The sequence below is a fragment of the Solea senegalensis genome, linkage group LG1, assembly GCF_019176455.1.
Source record: "Solea senegalensis isolate Sse05_10M linkage group LG1, IFAPA_SoseM_1, whole genome shotgun sequence".
Classification (NCBI taxonomy): domain Eukaryota; kingdom Metazoa; phylum Chordata; class Actinopteri; order Pleuronectiformes; family Soleidae; genus Solea; species Solea senegalensis.
In genome coordinates this window covers 11399623-11423454 of record NC_058021.1, presented here as the reverse complement: position 1 = coordinate 11423454, position 23832 = coordinate 11399623, and the positions used below count along the sequence as shown (strand labels likewise).

The window sequence follows — 23832 nt, the reverse complement described above, 5'->3', positions numbered from 1 at the left end:
GATAGTGCCTGATACTTGGTGTTATTCAGTGAGCTAAGCTGATATGTCACTAGACTGCCGTGCACTGATTAGAAGAGAGTGTCGTCACGAGTCATGAGAGCGACATGCGACACAACTGCCAAACTGTAGATCAGTTACAAAGACTTAAAAATCCAGGAAACGCGTTAATCTCCAACATTTAGCAAGAAAAGTTCTATAATCTCAATATTTAACAGAGGAGTCTGGTGTATTTAGACACAGCACTGGTGAAAGCCAGCGATCATATTTCAGTTCAGTCTGTGCTCCGGTCATGCAGGAAGTACTGAACTAATCTTTTTAATTAACTAATTCTAATGATTCAGTACACCAAAAAAATATATGTTATATATAAAATGTCATCACAGCAGTCTCGTGCAGCTTGTAATGGAAAATGACGTGCCTGATACCAAACCAAGTACAGTAGAGCCAAGTAGTGCTAGAACTGTATAATGGAAAAGCACCATTTGACCAATCACAGGGCAGCTTGGAGAGAGAGCATGTGCTCTGATTGACTGTTCCACTACACCTACTCTGCGTACACATCCTTCCTGGTGCTACATCACTGACAAAAACTTATTGCAGATAACACAGTAACCTACAGAAGGAACATTTTAATTTAAAATGTAAAGAGTCTACAAGAGAGTTGGACAATAAAAGCAATAGAATACGAGAGTTTCAGAGATTGACAGACTGCTTCAGGACGTCTGTCATGCAATGAATATGAGTCACAAATGTCTATTTGTGCTCATCTGATGAGGAGCTCAGGACCCCATCCCAAAACATGACAATTCTAATGACCTGCACATAAAACTGAACAATGAATTCACTGTCAACACATGTTTGACACACATGAAACACAGTGTGCATTTGGATCTGAAGCTTGTGGACTCTTTCTCCTCGAGTGACCTCAAAACGTTGACGAAAAAACTGTTGAGCTGAGAGGGGCAATTGTTATTCCTAAACAGAACTTGGTGTTATGCATTTGTTGTCAGTAGTATTTTAATTTGGTCTCTTGTATCATTTCTGTAACTTTGTTATAATTAAATATGTTGGCCAAGTTTCCTTTGGAAAATACATTTTATTCCCAGGGGACTTCCCAGTTCCAAGAAAAACAAATTATAAAAATGGCTACATGTTGAATAATTTATACCGTATCATTGTTGACTGTTTCTTTGTTTGTTTCTTTCTTTCTCTGTTTGTTTGTTTGTTTATTTCTTTTTCCTTGTTGCTGCTGGTATACCACATTGATATGGTTGGATCATGGATCATTAATACAATATATTCTATATTCAGTATCAGCTGACAGATGACTGTAAATCCACACTCACCACCAGACTTTTAAGAGCTAGAAGAGGTCAAATGCCTCTGGATGGATGCAACAAAGAGAAACCATAACTATAACTACTCTATATTTGGATCACCATGACAACTATAATGCTGTGGTCGTGTATGGTGGTGATCATTAGTTTATGCTTGCTCACTCTGCATCCTCTGCTTCAACTTGCTACGCCTCCAGTTGTGCCCAGTGTGGAGCCTCGATGCCACACACACACACACAAGTGCACATGCATGCACTCATGTATGTAATGCAATGTACCAGTGCAGACGCACACAATGCCACACGCTGTGTGCCTCTCGTCTGCTGTCTTACTGAGGATTTCAAAGAGGTTGTGGACTTCACTTCCAGAGGAAGCGCCTCTGTCTACAGAGAGAGAGAACGCGAGACAGAAAATGTCAGACAAACACTGAGCAGAGGTGGGATGTGACAGATATGATTTTCAATATTTGCTTCGCTGTTGTGAAAACAGGGGATTAGCTGAGGTTTTTTTTTTTTACTACTAAAACCCTCAACCTGTTTAGAAGGAGCTACAATAACAAGCAAATTCTCATGATACGATCAAGAATAAACAACACACACACTTTCAAAGTGACACAATTTCCATCCATTCATTGGATAAATGAAACTAAATCAACTAAAGAAACTGAAACTACAACAAAAACAACAAGTCAAACAAAACTGAGCCGGTTAACACGGTGAAGTCCTCAGGCTTGTTTGGTGCCGGGAACAGATTGAAGCTGGCCATTTCAATGTTGTTATGGAAACGAGATGAGACTGTGACAAGCAGACACTTATCACATTTAGCTGCTTTGCATGTAATCTGCTGAAAATCTGTTAATTGCCTCTTTTTGTGAACTGCCCAAGAGCCCCATTTTTCTCTCTTTCATTCAATCTCTGATTCTGATCATTTATGGGTTGTTGTTTTTTATCACCCCCTCCTTCTCTAATACAGCTCCGCTTGTCTCTTATGATTCTGTCATTATGAGCAGTGATGTCGCCCTCTCCAATGAGTGAAGATGTAAGTTACTATTTTGCTCTGACAGTCTGGGTTAAGAGCCCACTCACTGAGATAAGAGAGCATTGTTTACTTGGCTCCGCCTTGTTACAACTCCCACACAGACACACATGGAGAGTTACTGCACGGCACAGCTCGGCTTTAATGTCACAGTGTCCAGACTGTGTGGTTGTGGCCAGTCATTGTGAAACAGTCAGCGGCTTAAGCCGATGCTGTTGGTATTGAAAGAACTCCTGAGAAACCTTTAAACTCGGCAGAACAGTTAGCACTGTGTGCACTGTAGATTGTACGTTGTATGCTAAAGTCAACTCATCTGCTAAGTCGTTTGTATATAAGGCCATTTTAAGTGGACTGCTCTTTTATTGGCACAATCAGAATATTATGATTTATATGTCTTTCAAACTCAGGCTGAGCTGGACAGGAAGGGCAAGAAGGCCACCTTGTTTTCTGCGACGATGATGTGGAATAGCCTGCAGGATTATTTTAAACACCAGGCCCTAATCTCACACAAAGCATTTAAAAGCATTCATTACTCTTGCCTTGCAACAAAACACCTGGGTTTGCGACCCAGTCCAACCGAGAGCTGAAGTTGAATATTCTCCCAGTGTGCACAGGGGGTTTCTCTGGTTTCCTCCCACAGCTCAAAAACATGCAGAGGTTGATTGAACTCTCTAAATTGACCGTTGGTGTGAGTGTGAGAGTGAATGGTTGTTGATTAAATACACTTTCAAATGGCTATTGTCTACGGTAATGCTGTAATATATATATTATTAAAACTGTAGGTTTGTCCTCTTGGAAAAGAGATGAGCCTAACCTGCATTAATAAAGGTTTAATATTAATAATGAAAAAGTACAAAATGTACAATTTATCATTTAGAATGTTGTTGATAACGTATAATGTTATTTTTATGTATTATAATGCTAATAACATTTAATGTTTTAAAAACGTATTGCAATGTTTGCTTTGATCATTTTAATTTCTAATGTGCATTTGCTGCAAATGGTGGTGTTGTTAATATGTTACTTATGTTTCTGCTGTCAGATTGTCACTTTCAATATTTTTTTTCATACATATATATATATATATATACATATATATTTTGTAAGTGAGAATGACCCTGACATTCACTTCAAATTCTATACATATGATTGCATTAGTTTAATATGTATATGTATATGTATATATATATATATATATATATATATATATATATATATATATATATATATATATATATATATAATATAATTAGATGTATTAAACAGTAGTAAATAAAGGAAATCTACATATTGGAAAAATGTTTCTTAACACATACACAAGGGACACTCGCACTGCGTCCCACTCATCACATGTCACGACTGCTCATAAATCACTATTGTCTCCATCAGGACTTTTTTAACCCTTTGTTGTAAACACCTTGTTTCTGCTCTATTCTCTCATTGACTGTGCTGCCATTCCATATATGTTGATTTGGCAGGTTTTCAGTGCATAGACTGGGCAGAGGAGAGAGAACTACAACTAAAACACATCTCCTCAACTCGGCTCACTCTGCTCTCTCACACAATCTCCAACCACCACGTCAGTCTACATACCGGTACTTCATGCCTGTGAGCTTGGCTGTGGACTCCTTCAGGTTGTGGTGGTAGCGGTGGGTGAAGGAGCCCAGGCTGCGAGCTATCAGGGCCACGGTGCGGAAGCGGGCACGAGCCTGACTGGCAGTATTGGGGCTGGTGGAGTTCTGCTTGCTGTGCTCCCCATTACGTGGGGCCTTCAGTCCGTGGTCTGTACATGCAAAGGACACCTGCATGGTTGTTGGCTAAGGCCACAAGAGCTGCTCCCGAGACAAATAAGTCCTTGACAGTCTTTTTCTTATCCTCTGGGAAGTCTGGAATGTGTTTCTTTGTTGATTCTACGTGAAGCTGGACGTCACTGGTCCAGAAACCGTTCTACCAGGTGCTGCTGAAATCACAGGCAGGAATGATGGGAGCATGAGATTGTTCAGTTTCTTAAGGGAGGAGATGAAGCTGGGGTTATGTCAAAATTGGACATAACAGCAGCGCAGTCCTGCTTCAGTGTGTGGAGGGCTGAGACTTAGAGTTGGTCTGACACCACCTGAAAATATGACAGAGGATGGAGATGGAGGGAGAAGGATGGAGGAAAATAGGAACTGGATGAGTCGTTTGAAGAGTTGCCGACTGGGAAGAGGGAATACAGTGTGTGTCACAGAGGGTTAGAGGAGAGAGGCTTACAAGTGTGACTAAAAAGAGGAAATAATCTGCTGAACCAGAAATGACAGAACTTAAAAAAAAAACCCTGTAGAAATAATTCTGTTTATTTTTCCCTACAGTTGTCTCCATTTGAATGCCCTTTGCTTCAGCTTCATTGCAGCAATATGATAATAACATAATAAAATAACAAGAACAACTTTGCCCTGGTTTCTCATGTCTTTCTGTCTCATTTTTCTATTTCTGTCCTCATTGAACCAGCCTCTCTCTCTCTGTTTATGATGACTGTCTCTGTCTATGTTTCTTCTGATGTCTTCCTCTTGAGGGTGTCTCTGAGGTTTTTGTCAGTTTGTGTGTCTGGAGACTCTTCCTTGCCCTCAAACTGCAGCTAAGCAATCCAGTCAAACGCCGGGAGGGAAGAGAGTAACACTGCACCACCATGCTGTGCCCTCAACACTGTGCACACACACACACGCACATGTACACACACACCACAGAACGCTTTTAACTACTGTCATACGTCTTTAAAATAAGGTCATGCTTTCACAGTACAGCAAAATGCTTGCAAACAAATCCCCGTTCACCGACAATTTCTCTCTGACAAACTGCTGCACTTCGACTCAACACACATGTGCTCACACGCAAAACCAAATCTTTGTGGATACAGGTGCTTCTTACACAGAGTGAGATGCCAGCACTCTCTGAGGCAGGATGAGATTCTTGAATGTTGTGAGTCTTCCTGCAACTTTTAGAGGCGTCAAACAGTTTTTACACTGGAATCAGAGGTTTGCAAAGATCCACATCCCAAAAGAAGCAGCAGAAGCAAGCAGAAGCAAGCAGCAGCATCAGCAGCAGCAGTGTCTCCAGCGGCTGTCCTCAGACTGGGCAGAGAGCCTTGTTCTGTCTCCAAAGTCCGCAAGGAAGTAACACAGCTTTTATGGTTCCCGGGTTTGCAGCAAGAATACTCTCTTTGATAAAGGGACCCTGGAATGGTAATGGACAAGCGGAGAGGAGGAGGAGGAGGAGGAGGAGACTGGAGGATGCATGGTACATCATTTCAGAGAGAGGAGGACAGATGCAGTGAGGAGGCGATGAACAGCGAGTGTTGAGTGTGGAGAGAGTGAGCCAGGCGCTGAATGAGGAGGGAGAGAGACAGAGTGTAGAGGCTACTGGCTCTGACTGACTGGCTGAAAGAACTGCAGTGTTTTTCACTATGGCGCCACACACTCTGAGTGGGGGAGAGAGAGAGAGATAGAGAGAGAGAGAGAGAGGGAGAGAGAGAGAGAGAGAGAGAGAGAGCCATTGGGCTAATGTGACTTGATGTATGTGTGTTCACTTACATGGAGGAAATCCACCTCAGGCTGGATGTACGTGGCATATTGTGTTTGATGACAGTAACCTACATGTAACATCAGTGACACGCTTCACTTCCCTGTGAACGACCTATGAGGCATTTTGATTGCAAACGGTTTGCTGTCTACTGTTACTGTGTGTGTCCTCTTTATACTGCAGTAATCACTAATCAACGACATCAAGCATCATTTCAAAGCACTTTCTCTCATATACGCAAAGTATAAAGTTACTGGCTTTAGTTCTGATTTACAGAAGCATCCAGAAGAGACCTACACTGACACCGATGTCCCGGAGCATATGTTAGGTAACAGATCGGATGAAGTGTCGCAATGAAACAAAGCGTTAACCAGTGTTCAAGCAGCAGCACAGTGTCTTTACTCTCCTCACCTACTTAGCAATAAATTGACAATGCAAGATTTCATGGTTCATTGAACAGCCGCGAAAACCTTGAGGCAAATTTTATTTATATCCTCGTGACTGCATTTGATAGCAGAAGACATGGTAACAGTCATTTTCACGACGATGTGAGCTTCTGGGTCAGGAATCAGCCAGATTGTGTACATCATGATAGATTATATGTATCTTTGCAGATTTATTCAGTATTCGATGTGAGCTGGGTCACATTTTATTTGATTTTCAAATTCACAGGCATTTCACAGAATTCAATCCAACCTACTGTCACATTTCTTTGGTAGAAGATATATTATTTAGTAGTTTCCATTATTGCAACTGAATGTGCAAGGTACAAGACTAAATCAATGACAACAGTTAAATTATAAAATACAGAAAAATAAAAGTAGCTTTCATGGGTCAAGATCCAAAAATGCTGAAGCCTACAATAACACAACTGGAAAGCGTCATTCATTCAACCTTAACTTGACGGATTTACGACTCAAATATTAAGCAGAAATTATGCCATGATGACATGACATGACAGCAGCCTCCGTGAAAAACAGATTTTTTGAGTTTTGCAAATCAGGTTTCACAAGGCTCTGGAGAGGTAAAACATCAAACACCTCTCTGGTGTCACCAGCATCTCCAAGGCTACAAATACCTTCCTGTTGATTCCATTTCAAAGTATGCCAGTCACAAGTGTTACAGTCTTGGGTGGAATCCCCAACCGGTAGCGACGCGGTTACCCCAAGGCAAACCGCTGTGCCTTAACTGCTCCAGTAAGAACTGATGAAGTCCTGAAATTGCGTTGCTAAGACACAAACCTCCATGCGAGGAGTTTGTGAAAAATGATGAGTGACAATGAAATTGCACCGAAGAGACCGACTAATCTCTCCACGGTGACCTAACCATGGATTTCCCCACAATTTGGAACATCTCTCGGCATATCTTGCGCAACCAAAAATACTGCATCTATTAATGAGTAAAACATTTATCTTCCTGTCTCACATTCTATCTAAATAAAGCCCCGGGAATTGCTGGATTCCATGTCACATAATTACAGCCCTGTAAACAGTTCGCTGCTTGACTAACAGATTTTTGTGTTTCGCATTCTGCTGCTGAAAAGGCTGTTCAAGATTTAATAGATGCTCTTCCTTATCACCACTAACCTCCTGTTGAGAAAATGAGAGATAATGAAGGGGGGGACCTTTCCAAGCTGTCTTTGACATCACTGCTGCACCAGCAATTTGCTCTCCCTGGTCACTTTTTCCTTATCTCCATGAATATGAATCGCTCTTATTTCCTGTACATTGTTCCCCTTTTCCATCACACTGCAAATCACCACTGAACACAGGATTATCTCTCCCTCGCTCCAAGTCTGTAATGTTAACACTATTTCCCTTACATTAGAGTGGGATTAGAGTGGGAGCTGGAGTCATTGTAATTCACTGCACACACATACAGCACATGGCGGCTGTGTGTTCAAACTATACAATTAATCATGAAACATGCAAGACACACTAATGAACAAGGCGGACACTGAATGGGAAGGTTTGAACGAAAAGTAAAGTTATCATCATCATCATCATCATCATCATCACCCCATTACCATCATCATTTTCACTGCAATAACTTAGACTTATGACCATCAGCATCCTTGTCGCCTCTTCCTTTTGCAGCACACCGCTCTGAATGCACAGGGTTCAGTGACACAGATGAACGCTGACATGTTTATTGCGGCAGCCTCCGCAGACGCCTCGTGACCTTCCAGAAAAGGAATGGAAGTGGCCACGGGAGCCGTTTCATTTCACTCTGCAGTTCACGGATAATTATACTGACGGATGATTTGAGAATTTCCACCTCAGAGCAAGAATTACACGTATTTGTTCACAAAAAAGATGCATATTTTTGTTAGGGGACGTGTTAGGCTTCCATTAGAGAGACATGGAGTAAATATATGTTGTTTTTTTTCCCTTTTCCTGCTGAGTGAGTAATTCTAAAAAAAACAATAGATATGCTGCAATTGAATGTTTTTAAGTGGCAAATATGTAAAATATTTATGCTTAGCTTGTCTTTTTAGGGAGGGGTATGCTGCAGTTTGGTCTAGGCACAAAAGGCACCTGGTTATGGCCAGGAAAAAAATCAGGGTTTTTCCCTCATAGCATCAGTCCCGCCTCTCCATAAAAATACACCGCAACAAATCCCGTAATAATTCCACTATGCAAATATAGAATATTCGGTCTCGCCTGACTGTGATCGACTGCTTTGCCCAACCTCTCCTCCTCCAGGTGACACGTTGATATGACAATTTTCCAAAACACCACACTCAATGTCACATTCAACATCTGACTTGGCAGACATTAGGAACACTGATGTACAACTGACAGCTCAGCCAAACTTAAAGCCTAGTTCACACTTTTTTAATAAAGGTTTTTAAAAATAATCACGCACACTTGGTTCTCAAACACATCTTCTCTCGGACGACAAACACAGTCCTGTCAAAAGCATGACCAGTCAACAGGTGGTGATATAACCGTAACTGTAAAGCCCTGCGAATCACAATCACGGAGAGACAAAAAAACAGATAAATAAAGTAAATATGCATGTGTAAGCATGTCAAAGGCTCAGCCCGCCACATGTAAACAAACATGATGACGTCTCACACTGACGTCAGCCAGAGGGGACACAGATGCACAGTCCAAAAACACATGGAGACTGTGAAAACCCTCACCCTGGCAGTTTCCAAAACATGCATTTTCAGAGACATTGTGCTTGTACGAAAAGGCCCGAACACAAAGAAAAAATTTTCCAAAAATAACTCCATCTACATGTAGGATGGGGCTGACTATAGCTTAGTATTTGGTTTACAGGCCTGAAAATGCTGGGATACCTAATAATTTAGATAAACACACACGCACACATTCTTGTACAGTGTTCTTAGTGAAGTCTTGAGTCACTTTTCAGATGTTTGTGTTCAGTCAGGTTCAGTTCACTCACTGCCACGTTCTCCCTCACTGACGCCACATTCCGGGTTAGCACAGACGAATCCAGCTCCTCCTCCTCTCCTGACGATCATTTATAATTTAAATTAGAAGTTTTTTGGGAAAACAAAACCAATATGTTCACAGATTTATCTCCGACTAAGACGGACACGAGAGAGAATCTGTCCTGCACCAGGTGTAACAGTGTAGGTTGATTAACACTCAGTGTAATCACTGATTATTATGTACACCTGTGAAGCATTTGTAGTGTGCTAAGTGCTAAGTGCTAAGAGTCCCAGTGCTGTTATACTCACTTTCGCTGAATGCCAATCAGGTGACTTGTTTGCAACTATAGTTTGAATGAACTGTCGCAGAATCAGTTTCATCTCATGGTGAGACTGTAACACTCTCTCTGCCCGTGATTTCAAATCAATCAGTTAACAAAAAAAGTAAAAATGTTGGCCTGAGTTTGAAAAAAATAATAAAAAAATTCACGTATGGGAAGCTTTAGCAGTGAATGATGTGGACAGGTGACTAAATGAAGGTCCCTGAGTGAGTGAGAAGGTTCAAGCACTTGTGACCTTTGACCCATTTTGACTGTGATACATTATGTGTTTACATATTTTATTTTGTCAACACTTTAATTTGTAAAGGTTTGCCTTTTATTAAAAACAATTCAATTGTCCTTTTTGCATGACCCAAGATAGAACCCCAACCTTGTTATTAAAGTAACTTTTACTCTGAGTACATTTTAAACAAGCTACTTGTTTACTTTAACTTGAGTACATTTTTAGACCAGTACTTTTACTTGTGGTACTTTTACTTGATTGGATTGACTGGATTAATTTAAGGCTACCAGAACCAAACTATTTTTAATCTTACACACTTATAAACACATACTTATGGGTAGTATATTTAAATCCAGCCAATGAATGTGACACACTGGACCTTTACTTTATCACTTCATCAATCTTTTCCACACGACCTGCCAAAGTCACTAAAAGCACCACGGAATGTCTGGTGGCCTCATGTGCCTCCAAAGACGAGTCCAGTTACACAGTCCTGCACCTTGCTGTGCAGACAGTTTGCTCGTTATCAGGAGATGATGAATGCATTAGGTGTTAAACGCGACTCAACTTGCTGAGCAGTTGAACTTTAATCCCTGCTTCCAGTTAAACACGAGAGGCAACACATTTACAGACAAACTGCTGTTTACACTAATTGCTCATTTACATTTATTTCGCAATATCAGACAGTAACAGTTCCTTATATATAATCAGTGTGATCACCCAGCTTTATGGAGACTGTGCTGTAAGATCTCCCCCTACACACGTTGTGTCTGTTATATAACAAAATACAACCTTACATTTAAAGCATGCATTAAAAATGTAGCTGCTGAAAAAGTTTGGATTTTAAGTGTATGCCCACTTCCTCACGACATCATATCCTACCTGTAGACCATGCTGGCACTAGGCTGCGTAGAAGCCTGAAACAAGTGGCTGTGTACATAAAGAAGCTCCTCCAAACTGTTCTGCCCGCGAGGTCTGCTGGCTTCAAAGCCTGATGGAGGGCAGCTGGTGGAGTATGAGGGGTTCAGCCGAGTTCCTGCCCCCTGCCTCTGCTGGATGGAACTGGGGCAGCGTTCCAGCCTCGGCCCCCCTCTCTGCCTGGGCACGGGGACCTCAGTACAGGCAGCCTTGAGATACATGTTTGGACCAGCCTCGTCTCCAACAGGCCGATGGGACACTTTCTTTTGTTAGCGAAATCTCTTTCAATATATCTAGTCATCGTGTGACCCAAGAACATCTCCATGAAAGTGCAATGCAATGTCAGTCATGCAGAACCACGGAGGATATCCATGTGTGCTTGTTTACTGAGGAGATACCGTCGTGCCAAAAAGGACCGACAGAGTGATTTAGAGTGATGACACTATTTCCAGAGATATGGCCGACAAACTGCACATGTGCACAAATAAGACTGGGGTTGCTGGACACACACACACACACACAGAAATAGAATTAACACAGTGACAGTATCAAAGATACAGATAACAGCTTGGAGGCCAGAGAGATCTGTGTGTCATACCTATGATGTCAACTTTTTATTCTTAGATGATTGACAATTTAAAAGACAATGGCAGCTTTTGTTTGAGCGCCGAGTGGCTCGAGAGAGAGAAGCCTGAACAAAGCCAGGAGGATATGACTTCTGCAAAACATTTGTCGCATGTAAAGTCAGTCAGTCGAAGCTAGTGCACCGGCGTAAAGTGATCACTCTGTTCCACTCGTGTTAGTTTGAAACAAGTGATTAAATGATCATAGAAACAGAAAACAAGACGATTATACATCAGCTATGGTTATTTAGTATGACCTGGCGTCAACACAAAAGCCACTGCTGATAAAGAACAATGAGCCAGTTGGAAGAGTAGGAACAGTAGCCGACCTTGGTGTGCACCTGCATGCACCAGAGGACGACTCACCCCTCCCTCCCTTTCCCTCACTCATCAGTGACCTGCAGTGGCCTTCACTTGTTAGAAAGTTGTTGTTCTTTGTTTGTGTCATAAGCCTCCACTTCAAAATGCAAAACAAGATGGTGGCGTCTGCAAAGCAAGGTCATTGCTTAAGTAAGGACATATACAAGGCTCGCTCAAAGGCCATGAAAACAAAACGTTTTCATTTTAAAGTGATTAGATTAGATTTTCTCTCCGAAAGACACAGTTGCTCTGGAATGACGGCAGATATATGGAAGCCTGTGATAGCGGATGGAGGCAAACATCAGATACAGTAAATGTTCATATGTGACATTAGAAATGAATTATTTTAAAAAGCCGCAGTACGCAGGATCACTAGAAGAAAAACAATTGTTTGCTGATTGTTGACACCAGAATGTTAAAAATACTTCATAGTGAACAACCTCTTCAGATCAGCATAGACAAACACACTGTTATTTGTGCTCCTGTTACATTATGAGTTAAAAGGCCATAAATAGATTTCCAGTGTGTTTGCAAAGCGGTTACCATTGTGACCGCTATTTAGGCTAAACTGTTGTTTTTTTTATTATCATTATTAATGGCATACAATTAATGGGCACAGGATGTTATAGTACTTTGGTTTTTCTAACAGTGTAAAACGAACCCTTGTGAAAATATCATACAGTTTTCTTAGCTGATGGGATCTCCAGACTTTGATTGAAATGGTTTAATTGTCATATTTTCACTTAGGTTTATGTTTTGTTATTGAAATGACCCTGTCCTTACAGAGAACTCTATGCATCATGTTCAATAATACCTAATCACCAACAATAATACCTACTACTCTGTTGCCTGGTGTTATCATTTGATGATTATAGGGAGCAGGGAGCAGAGTTAGATCAATGAAATAATGACATATTTAAAGGATTCCAAAATTACAAGTCGATAAAAAATACAGAATCAACAAAAATAAATAAATAAAACCATTCACATTTCCATTACTCAGTTATTTTTCTGTTAGTAGTATCTGCCTGCCCTCTAGTGGAGAGAGAAGCAGGATGTTCCTGGAAAGACAGTAGGAACATGCAGTACATGCACATACACGCGCGCACACACGCACACACACACAATAATATAGAGATCCATCACTAATTTACAGATATAAGTGTGTATTAGCGTATCTAAGGAGAAAATGGAGATAGGCCTATACTGTAAAATGATGTGGGGGTTGTGATCGGTTCTCTGTGTGTCTGTAATGTCCTCCCACTCAGTGTGAGAGGCATTTAGTCTATTTCAGTCCTTGGATATGTGAGGACTTTTCTTTCCTCCAAGACCAGAGTGACTCATCGACGCTTGTACACAGTCATACTCCTGCAGACAGCGAGGGAACACTACTCTGTATCTGGCCCTCACAGCAGAATAACATTGTGTGCTCTTCTTACAGTTCACAAACAAATCCCCTTCAACAGCAATTTCTCTCTCACACGAGCATCAACGCAACACACATGTGCACACACAAACCTAACATTACATATGTGGTGGCCCTCCATACCACAAGAAATTGACCTCCATAACAGAAAATAGCAACAAAAGACCAACTTGTCTCACAGAGGACAGTTTCTAGGTCCGCCAAATTGTCTGCAGCCGCGTCCCTCTCAGTTTAGTTGTATATAGGTGCATGTCATGTTATAGCCCACTGAGGTCAATCACAATCAGTGAAAGCATGTTTATATAGTATTCGGATGGAAAAGTCATTCCATACAGTTTATGGACCTGACCATCTGCTTCAAGGTTCAATTCAATTCAATGTCTCTATGTGGCCCTGTGACCCTCATGTGGAGGATAAAGTGGTAGAAAATGGATGGATGGATGTATAGTGTCAAATCATAACATACATTATCTCAACCAGACTCAAAGATGTGCAGTTGGGGTGAAAGGAAAAATGGTGGACAGAGGAGACACTTGTAGACGATCTGACTTGTGCCGGCAGCAACGCAACAGACACTGCAGGGCAACAAAATAATGAGAAAGCATAACAATTTCTGTGGATATGCAACTGACAGGGGTAAACAATGTTAACTCAGATCACACAATCACAACCCCAAAAAGGGAATATGTTGCTGATGAGGTTGAGGCTTATTTGTTGCGTCTCTACTCTATCACAGTGCAAATATTATCACTTACTCTGAAAGGTTATTACTCGCCAAGTTCATGCTTATTTTTATATCTTGACTAAGTCAAAGTCAAGTCATTGCTGGTAAAATCTTTTTCTTACCATACTTCTTATCATATCTTATCATGTAATTTGGTTTAATCTGTGAAAGTCAAGGGCATTTCCTTCTCTATTTGGTATAAATAAGACACTGAGACGAGGAGAGGCAGAGCAACTAAAGTCATGATGAAGATGAAGACCTTGTTGGCCGTGTTGGGTTTATCCCTCTTCAGCCTGTGTGTGGCTGACCTAGAAGGAGACGAGCTTCCCTTTGTGATGGAAGATCAAGGTAAGAATAAGTTGTAATATTTTCTACCATGTATTTATTTCTTACAATAGTGTTGTGTTGTTTTATAAATGTGCTGCTCTTAAATTGGTCCTCTTTAATTTGCTCGTACACACAAAGTTGACGAATAAAGGAGTTACTTCTCTTTTTGTTTCAACTATATATTGAAGTCGGACCCTCCACTGTTGAGATCACACACGTCGACGCAGACGCAGGAACATACGACGCTTCAACAGGTAATATTTCCCACAGTGATTTGATTTGTTACTGTACTTGGAAGATGTTTAACTATTCCTCTTCATCGTCCTCAGGTCTTTTCACTGGAACAGTCAGCGGGAATTATCACTTCAGCTTCTCTTCTGAAGACTGCTCACCTCGGCTGCTGACGCTGCGCCTGCTGAAGAATGGAGAACCGATCCCAACTGTGTTCGACCACAGAGCTGGAAGCAATGGCATGGTTGTACATCTTAATGCGGGAGATCAGGTGGCCATGGACTTCAGAAGAAGATACTTTATCCATATCCATGTCCGTTTCCATTTCCCTATCCATATTCATGTCAGAATCGGGTATGTTGAAGATTAAGTTTTTGAACATACGAGAGATTTGTTTGAGTGTTTTGGTAAATGACAAACACTTAACAGCAAGATAACATTAAAGACGTAGTGTCAGAATCGATAAACCTGCTGTAAAATCATTGGGGGGTTTTTAGGAGGATGATTGTTGACGACAGCCAGTTTGTAAATTGAAAAATGTATCGCCAGTGATTTGAATCAATAAAGCTATTATAACTCAAACTACAAACACTGTGCCATGATTGAAAAAAGAAATGTAAATGTCCTTTGATATGCACTTTGATATGTCAAATGCAAAACAAGTTTACATTTTTTACATTTGGAGAACCCTTAAAATACCATTAAATCATTTGCAAGATTAAATCAGAATCAAAATAATAAGGCCTCAATAAAAAGTCATAATTCAAAAGTAAACATACTAAATCACTCACTGTCTATCACTTTATCCTCCACATGAGAGGTAAAGACGGGGTCACACCGTGACAAGTGAAAGAATGTCCATAAGTGCATTGTCTTTATGTGTCTTTAGGGGAGTAAACAGCATAACTTAAAATCCAAGTTAGACTGTGATCTGTCTGTGTGGAGTTTTCATGATCTCCAGTTTCCTCCTTTCTTTCACTAAACGTGTGTGTGGACTGACTGCAGCTGCTCACCAAAATCCATAAAGGATGAGCAGTATAGCTAATGTATGGGTGGAGTTCTGATCGCACATAAATACTTGGAATTACATTGAGGACAAGGCAGAGTTTCAGTTGTTGATATTTCAGCACTTTTCTCTGCAGAGTGTGGTTGTTAGTGACAAAGACCAGCAGATGGTGCTGTCAGTAGAAAACACACACTGTCAGTTGTGCACCTCATTGTGTGTTTTTGGCCTTTCATCACAATCCTGGATGTCCTCAGTGCAGGCAACCCTACCACAGACTGATGAAATCTGGGTGTGTGGGTCATGGTTCAGAGTCCAGGTGGGATCTTTGCTTTTCAGCCACAGTGGCTTTTCTTTTCAACTAGATGCACTTCAAACTTCCATCTTCTTCCCTCGGCTTGGGCTACAAGGTCAGCACAGTCCAGCACCAGCTTCTTACAGTCAAAGGCTTCTTCCACTGCATCTTCTAAAGAGGCACTGAGCTCAGTGAGGTATAAGATGACTGTGAGATGCTGCATGCGCTGGATGACTCTGGTTTATAAGGCTCTTCCTGGCTTGGTTCCTGCCTATAAGCACTTTTCTTCAGAGAACCAAAAGCCATTATGCCATACATTCGAGTGACATTTTGCACCTGTCTGCTCCCCATGCTTGGACCGAAATGGGTTTCTTTTCTTTCACTCTCTCTTTTTTTTTTGCTATGTTATTTTATGTTAGTTCCGTTGACAAAGTAGCAGAGCAAATAATCATCGACTGGAGCTGCTTTGTTATCAGTGTAAAGGTTCCTGTGGACGGCTGAGATGAAGGTCATATTAGTGTTTGTTCATATCTTTACTCATTAAATGTCAAACTCCTTTACTGTCATAGAGCTTTAAAATAACAACTTTTTCCCTTTCGCACGTGCGTCAACTCAACACACACGTGCACACACAAACCAAATGTTACATATATGGTGGACCTCCATACCGCCAATAGAAACCATACTGGAAGTTGACCTCCATAACAGAAAATAGTTTTCATTATACAAGCCAGTGTGAGCATTTAGGTTTAAGTGTCTTTTAACTAAGACCAATTGGTCTCACGGAGGACAGTTTCTAGGTCCACCAAAATGTCTGCAGCCTCGTCCCTCTCAGTTTATTTGTACAGTATATAGGTGCATGTCATGTTATAGCCCACTGAGGTCAATCACAATCAGTGAAAGCATCTTTATATAGTATTCGGATGGAAAAGTCATCCCATACAGTTCATGCATCCGACCATCTGCTTCAAGGTTCAATTCAATTCAATTCAATTCAATTCAATTCAATTCAATTCAATTCAATTCAATTCAATTCAATTCGTGTAGTGTGAGTGGATGGTTGTTTGTCTCTATGTGGCCCTGCGACCCTCATGTGGAGGATAAAGTGGTAGAAAATGGATGGATGGATGGATGTATAGCGCCAAATCACAACATACGTTATAAGGCACTGTACATAGTAAGGCAGAAGCCTTTATAATATTATAGAGAGTATTTAATTTATACTGTCTGTTTGTGTCTTGTCTTTTGTACCTCTTTACACTGATGTTGAGGGTTACTACCTCAATTTCGTTGTACTTTGCAATGACAATTAAAGATATTCTGTTCTATTCTAGAGAGCAGACAAAACCAACAGTTCACACCATGAGCAAAGCACTAGGCATCAGTGGAGAGAAGAAAACGTCCCTTTTAACCTCTGCAAAAAGAAATCTCTGACAGGACCAGACTCAAAGACGGGCAGTTAGGATGAAAGGAAAACTGGGGGGAGAGAACGGGAGGTGAGGTTGAGACAGAACAAAGTTAAAGTTATTTTTTATTAATCCCCTTAGGGAAAGTATTCCTCTGCATTTTGACCCATCCTAGAATTAGGAGGAGTGGGCTGATCGTCTACCCAACGCCCGGGGAGCATTGGGGGTTGGGTACCTTGCTCAGAGGTACCCCAGCCTTTTTTGGCCGGGTGGGGATTTGAACCGGCGACAAGTCAAGTTCCCTTTCCCCTTGGCCACAGGCTGCCCAAAGAGACCATGAGCCGAAATACAACAATTGTATGAAGTAATAAGTTTACACAAGACAGTGTTGTGCATTCAGAGATGGACCTTCTCCTCTTGAGATGGTTGTGTGGGAAAATCCTTGTCAATCAGCAGTTGCTGAAACACTGAAGTACCAACAACCATGCTACGTTCAAAATCCCATAGACCACCATTGCTCTCCATTCTCACGCTCGGTTTGAACTTCAGCAGTTTGTCTTGTCAACACGTCTAAATGCTTTGAGCTGCTGTCGTGTGCTTGGTTTAAACATTTGCGTTAACAAGCAGTCAAACAGATGAACCTAAAAGTGTGACTGATGAGTGTGCTCGGGTAGCATGAAATAACCATGACCACACAACCCTAACTGAATGAATGCATAGACTGTAAATGGAAATGAAGTGTTGGATTAATGTGGGAGGGATGTCAGTGTGTCTGCTATATCCTCCCACTCCGTGTGCACAGTGGGAGGCAGCATTTAATCTATTTCAGTTCATGGACACGGTGGGTCTTTTCTTCACTTTTCCCTTAACACCATGGTGATTCTTCAACACTTGTAGACGATCTGACTTGTGCCGGCAGCAACGCAACAGACACTGCAGGGCAGCAAATAATGAGAAAGCATAACAATTTCTGTGGATGAACAACTGACAAAAAAATGTTAACTCGGATCACACAATCACAACCCCAAAAAGGGAATATGTTGCTGATGAGGTTGAGGCTTATTTGTTGCGTCTCTACTCTATCACAGTGCAAATATTATCACTTACTCTGAAAGGTTATTACTCGCCAAGTTCATGCTTATTTTTATATCTTGACTAAGTCAAAGTCAAGTCATTGCTGGTAAAATCTTTTTCTTACCATACTTCTTATCATATCTTATCATGTAATTTGGTTTAATCTTGGAAAGTCAAGGGCATTTCCTTCTCTGTTTGGTATAAATAAGACACTGTGAGACGAGGAGAGGCAGAGCAACTAAAGTCATGATGAAGATGAAGACCTTGTTGGCCGTGTTGGGTTTATCCCTCTTCAGCCTGTGTGTGGCTGACCTAGAAGGAGACGAGCTTCCCTTTGTGATGGAAGATCAAGGTAAGAATAAGTTGTAATATTTTCTACCATGTATTTATTTCTTACAATAGTGTTGTGTTGTTTTATAAATGTGCTGCTCTTAAATTGGTCCTCTTTAATTTGCTCGTACACACAAAGTTGACGAATAAAGGAGTTACTTCTCTTTTTGTTTCAACTATATATTGAAGTCGGACCCTCCACTGTTGAGATCACACACGTCGACGCAGACGCAGGAACATACGACGCTTCAACAGGTAATATTTCCCACAGTGATTTGATTTGTTACTGTACTTGGAAGATGTTTAACTATTTCTCTTCATCGTCCTCAGGTCTTTTCACTGGAACAGTCAGCGGGAATTATCACTTCAGCTTCTCTTCTGAAGACTGCTCACCTCGGCTGCTGACGCTGCGCCTGCTGAAGAATGGAGAACCGATCCCAACTGTGTTCGACCACAGAGCTGGAAGCAATGGCATGGTTGTACATCTTAATGCGGGAGATCAGGTGGCCATGGACTTCAGAAGAAGATACTTTATCCATATCCATGTCCGTTTCCATTTCCCTATCCATATTCATGTCAGAATCGGGTATGTTGAAGATTAAGTTTTTGAACATACGAGAGATTTGTTTGAGTGTTTTGGTAAATGACAAACACTTAACAGCAAGATAACATTAAAGACGTAGTGTCAGAATCGATAAACCTGCTGTAAAATCATTGGGGGGTTTTTAGGAGGATGATTGTTGACGACAGCCAGTTTGTAAATTGAAAAATGTATCGCCAGTGATTTGAATCAATAAAGCTATTATAACTCAAACTACAAACACTGTGCCATGATTGAAAAAAGAAATGTAAATGTCCTTTGATATGCACTTTGATATGTCAAATGCAAAACAAGTTTACATTTTTTACATTTGGAGAACCCTTAAAATACCATTAAATCATTTGCAAGATTAAATCAGAATCAAAATAATAAGGCCTCAATAAAAAGTCATAATTCAAAAGTAAACATACTAAATCACTCACTGTCTATCACTTTATCCTCCACATGAGAGGTAAAGACGGGGTCACACCCTGGACCACCATTCACTCTCACACTTATTTTAAAATAGTCAAATGTTCATATTAAAGTGAAAGAATGTCCATAAGTGCATTGTCTTTATGTGTCTTTAGGGGAGTAAACAGCATAACTTAAAATCCAAGTTAGACTGTGATCTGTCTGTGTGGAGTTTTCATGATCTCCAGTTTCCTCCTTTCTTTCACTAAACGTGTGTGTGGACTGACTGCAGCTGCTCACCAAAATCCATAAAGGATGAGCAGTATAGCTAATGTATGGGTGGAGTTCTGATCGCACATAAATACTTGGAATTACATTGAGGACAAGGCAGAGTTTCAGTTGTTGATATTTCAGCACTTTTCTCTGCAGAGTGTGGTTGTTAGTGACAAAGACCAGCAGATGGTGCTGTCAGTAGAAAACACACACTGTCAGTTGTGCACCTCCTTGTGTGTTTTTGGCCTTTCATCACAATCCTGGATGTCCTCAGTGCAGGCAACCCTACCACAGACTGATGAAATCTGGGTGTGTGGGTCATGGTTCAGAGTCCATGTGGGACCTTTGCTTTTCAGCCACAGTGGCTTTTCTTTTCCACTAGATGCACTTCAAACTTCCATCTTCTTCCCTCGGCTTGGGCTACAAGGTCAGCACAGTCCAGCACCAGCTTCTTACAGTCAAAGGCTTCTTCCACTGCATCTTCTAAAGAGGCACTGAGCTCAGTGAGGTATAAGATGACTGTGAGACGCTGCATACACTGGATGACTCTGGTTTATAAGGCTCTTCCTGGCTTGGTTCCTGCCTATAAGCACTTTTCTTCAGAGAACCAAAAGCCATTATGCCATACATTCGAGTGACATTTTGCACCTGTCTGCTCCCCATGCTTGGACCGAAATGGGTTTCTTTTCTTTCACTCTCTCTTTTTTTTTTGCTATGTTATTTTATGTTAGTTCCGTTGACAAAGTAGCAGAGCAAATAATCATCGACTGGAGCTGCTTTGTTATCAGTGTAAAGGTTCCTGTGGACGGCTGAGATGAAGGTCATATTAGTGTTTGTTCATATCTTTACTCATTAAATGTCAAACGCCTTTACTGTCATAGAGCTTTAAAATAACAACTTTTTCCCTTTCGCACGTGCGTCAACTCAACACACACGTGCACACACAAACCAAATGTTACATATATGGTGGACCTCCATACCGCCAATAGAAACCATACTGGAAGTTGAACTCCATAACAGAAAATAGTTTTCATTATACAAGCCAGTGTGAGCATTTAGGTTTAAGTGTCTTTTAACTAAGACCAATTGGTCTCACGGAGGACAGTTTCTAGGTCCACCAAAATGTCTGCAGCCTCGTCCCTCTCAGTTTATTTGTACAGTATATAGGTGCATGTCATGTTATAGCCCACTGAGGTCAATCACAATCAGTGAAAGCATCTTTATATAGTATTCGGATGGAAAAGTCATTCCATACAGTTCATGCATCCGACCATCTGCTTCAAGGTTCAATTCAATTCAATTCAATTCAATTCAATTCAATTCAATTCAATTCAATTCAATTCAATTCAATTCAATTCAATTCAATTCAATGTATTTGTGTAGTGTGAGTGGATGGTTGTTTGTCTCTATGTGGCCCTGCGACCCTCACGTGGAGGATAAAGTGGTAGAAAATGGATGGATGGATGGATGTATAGCGCCAAATCACAACATACGTTATAAGGCACTGTACATAGTAAGGCAGAAGCCTTTATAATATTATAGAGAGTATTTAATTTATACTGTCTGTTTGTGTCTTGTCTTTTGTACCTCTTTACACTGATGTTGAGGGTTACTACCTCAATTTCGTTGTACTTTGCAATGACAATTAAAGATATTCTGTTCTATTCTAGAGAGCAGACAAAACCAACAGTTCACACCATGAGCAAAGCACTAGGCATCAGTGGAGAGAAGAAAACGTCCCTTTTAACCTCTGCAAAAAGAAATCTCTGACAGGACCAGACTCAAAGACGGGCAGTTAGGATGAAAGGAAAAATGGGGGGAGAGAACGGGAGGTGAGGTTGAGACAGAACAAAGAGACCATGAGCCGAAATACAACAATTGTATGAAGTAATAAGTTTACACAAGACAGTGTTGTGCATTCAGAGATGGACCTTCTCCTCTTGAGATGGTTGTGTGGGAAAATCCTTGTCGATCAGCAGTTGCTGAAACACTGAAGTACCAACAACCATGCTACGTTCAAAATCCCATAGACCACCATTGCTCTCCATTCTCACGCTCGGTTTGAACTTCAGCAGTTTGTCTTGTCAACACGTCTAAATGCTTTGAGCTGCTGTCGTGTGCTTGGTTTAAACATTTGCGTTAACAAGCAGTCAAACAGATGAACCTAAAAGTGTGACTGATGAGTGTGCTCGGGTAGCATGAAATAACCATGACCACACAACCCTAACTGAATGAATGCATAGACTGTAAATGGAAATGAAGTGTTGGATTAATGTGGGAGGGATGTCAGTGTGTCTGCTATATCCTCCCACTCCGTGTGCACAGTGGGAGGCAGCATTTAATCTATTTCAGTTCATGGACACGGTGGGTCTTTTCTTCACTTTTCCCTTAACACCATGGTGATTCTTCAACACTTGTAGACGATCTGACTTGTGCCGGCAGCAACGCAACAGACACTGCAGGGCAGCAAATAATGAGAAAGCATAACAATTTCTGTGGATGAGCAACTGACAAAAAAATGTTAACTCGGATCACACAATCACAACCCCAAAAAGGGAATATGTTGCTGATGAGGTTGAGGCTTATTTGTTGCGTCTCTACTCTATCACAGTGCAAATATTATCACTTACTCTGAAAGGTTATTACTCGCCAAGTTCATGCTTATTTTTATATCTTGACTAAGTCAAAGTCAAGTCATTGCTGGTAAAATCTTTTTCTTACCATACTTCTTATCATATCTTATCATGTAATTTGGTTTAATCTTGGAAAGTCAAGGGCATTTCCTTCTCTGTTTGGTATAAATAAGACACTGTGAGACGAGGAGAGGCAGAGCAACTAAAGTCATGATGAAGATGAAGACCTTGTTGGCCGTGTTGGGTTTATCCCTCTTCAGCCTGTGTGTGGCTGACCTAGAAGGAGACGAGCTTCCCTTTGTGATGGAAGATCAAGGTAAGAATAAGTTGTAATATTTTCTACCATGTATTTATTTCTTACAATAGTGTTGTGTTGTTTTATAAATGTGCTGCTCTTAAATTGGTCCTCTTTAATTTGCTCGTACACACAAAGTTGACGAATAAAGGAGTTACTTCTCTTTTTGTTTCAACTATATATTGAAGTCGGACCCTCCACTGTTGAGATCACACACGTCGACGCAGACGCAGGAACATACGACGCTTCAACAGGTAATATTTCCCACAGTGATTTGATTTGTTACTGTACTTGGAAGATGTTTAACTATTTCTCTTCATCGTCCTCAGGTCTTTTCACTGGAACAGTCAGCGGGAATTATCACTTCAGCTTCTCTTCTGAAGACTGCTCACCTCGGCTGCTGACGCTGCGCCTGCTGAAGAATGGAGAACCGATCCCAACTGTGTTCGACCACAGAGCTGGAAGCAATGGCATGGTTGTACATCTTAATGCGGGAGATCAGGTGGCCATGGACTTCAGAAGAAGATACTTTATCCATATCCATGTCCGTTTCCATTTCCCTATCCATATTCATGTCAGAATCGGGTATGTTGAAGATTAAGTTTTTGAACATACGAGAGATTTGTTTGAGTGTTTTGGTAAATGACAAACACTTAACAGCAAGATAACATTAAAGACGTAGTGTCAGAATCGATAAACCTGCTGTAAAATCATTGGGGGGTTTTTAGGAGGATGATTGTTGACGACAGCCAGTTTGTAAATTGAAAAATGTATCGCCAGTGATTTGAATCAATAAAGCTATTATAACTCAAACTACAAACACTGTGCCATGATTGAAAAAAGAAATGTAAATGTCCTTTGATATGCACTTTGATATGTCAAATGCAAAACAAGTTTACATTTTTTACATTTGGAGAACCCTTAAAATACCATTAAATCATTTGCAAGATTAAATCAGAATCAAAATAATAAGGCCTCAATAAAAAGTCATAATTCAAAAGTAAACATACTAAATCACTCACTGTC

The 23832-nt window shown here is 40.8% G+C and overlaps 4 protein-coding genes across 6 annotated transcripts in view; 3 read left to right on the top strand and 1 right to left on the bottom strand.

Annotated features, from left to right (window-relative positions):
- Positions 1-11032, bottom strand: part of kcnab1b (potassium voltage-gated channel subfamily A regulatory beta subunit 1b) — a 33780-nt gene extending 22748 nt beyond the window's left edge. Inside the window, exons 1-2 of one of the 3 annotated variants that reach the window (XM_044031411.1) lie at positions 5277-5783; positions 3966-4485 (exon numbers count right to left, since the gene is read on the bottom strand). In XM_044031411.1, the coding sequence (XP_043887346.1) occupies positions 3966-4180 (215 nt within the window). In that variant the 5' untranslated portion in view covers positions 4181-4485; positions 5277-5783. The other 2 variants (XM_044031428.1, XM_044031420.1) reach the window with 2 other exon arrangements.
- A 3158-nt stretch (positions 11033-14190) lies between these two features.
- Positions 14191-15091, top strand: LOC122780860. The gene is made up of 3 exons (XM_044044216.1): positions 14191-14293; positions 14461-14526; positions 14602-15091. Exons 1-3 carry the CDS (start codon positions 14191-14193, stop codon positions 14871-14873), a joined length of 441 nt encoding a protein of 146 aa, XP_043900151.1. The 3' UTR covers positions 14874-15091.
- A 3399-nt stretch (positions 15092-18490) lies between these two features.
- Positions 18491-19431, top strand: LOC122780084. The gene is made up of 3 exons (XM_044042872.1): positions 18491-18633; positions 18801-18866; positions 18942-19431. Exons 1-3 carry the CDS (start codon positions 18528-18530, stop codon positions 19211-19213), a joined length of 444 nt encoding a protein of 147 aa, XP_043898807.1. The 5' UTR covers positions 18491-18527; the 3' UTR covers positions 19214-19431.
- Positions 19432-22684: 3253 nt separating this feature from the next.
- LOC122780040 lies at positions 22685-23625 on the top strand. The gene is made up of 3 exons (XM_044042810.1): positions 22685-22827; positions 22995-23060; positions 23136-23625. Exons 1-3 carry the CDS (start codon positions 22722-22724, stop codon positions 23405-23407), a joined length of 444 nt encoding a protein of 147 aa, XP_043898745.1. The 5' UTR covers positions 22685-22721; the 3' UTR covers positions 23408-23625.
- Positions 23626-23832: the final 207 nt, after the last annotated feature.

What these genes read in the sequence shown, in the direction of transcription:
- LOC122780860 (XM_044044216.1), top strand. Translation starts at nt 14,191, where the DNA reads ATGAAGATGAAGACCTTGTTGGCCGTGTTGGGTTTATCCCTCTTCAGC. An exon ending in CTTTGTGATGGAAGATCAAG is followed by an intron (nt 14,294 to 14,460) that starts GTAAGAATAAGT and finishes TATATATTGAAG; the next exon opens with TCGGACCCTCCACTGTTGAG. An exon ending in AACATACGACGCTTCAACAG is followed by an intron (nt 14,527 to 14,601) that starts GTAATATTTCCC and finishes CATCGTCCTCAG; the next exon opens with GTCTTTTCACTGGAACAGTC.
- LOC122780084 (XM_044042872.1), top strand. Translation starts at nt 18,528, where the DNA reads ATGATGAAGATGAAGACCTTGTTGGCCGTGTTGGGTTTATCCCTCTTC. An exon ending in CTTTGTGATGGAAGATCAAG is followed by an intron (nt 18,634 to 18,800) that starts GTAAGAATAAGT and finishes TATATATTGAAG; the next exon opens with TCGGACCCTCCACTGTTGAG. An exon ending in AACATACGACGCTTCAACAG is followed by an intron (nt 18,867 to 18,941) that starts GTAATATTTCCC and finishes CATCGTCCTCAG; the next exon opens with GTCTTTTCACTGGAACAGTC.
- LOC122780040 (XM_044042810.1), top strand. Translation starts at nt 22,722, where the DNA reads ATGATGAAGATGAAGACCTTGTTGGCCGTGTTGGGTTTATCCCTCTTC. An exon ending in CTTTGTGATGGAAGATCAAG is followed by an intron (nt 22,828 to 22,994) that starts GTAAGAATAAGT and finishes TATATATTGAAG; the next exon opens with TCGGACCCTCCACTGTTGAG. An exon ending in AACATACGACGCTTCAACAG is followed by an intron (nt 23,061 to 23,135) that starts GTAATATTTCCC and finishes CATCGTCCTCAG; the next exon opens with GTCTTTTCACTGGAACAGTC.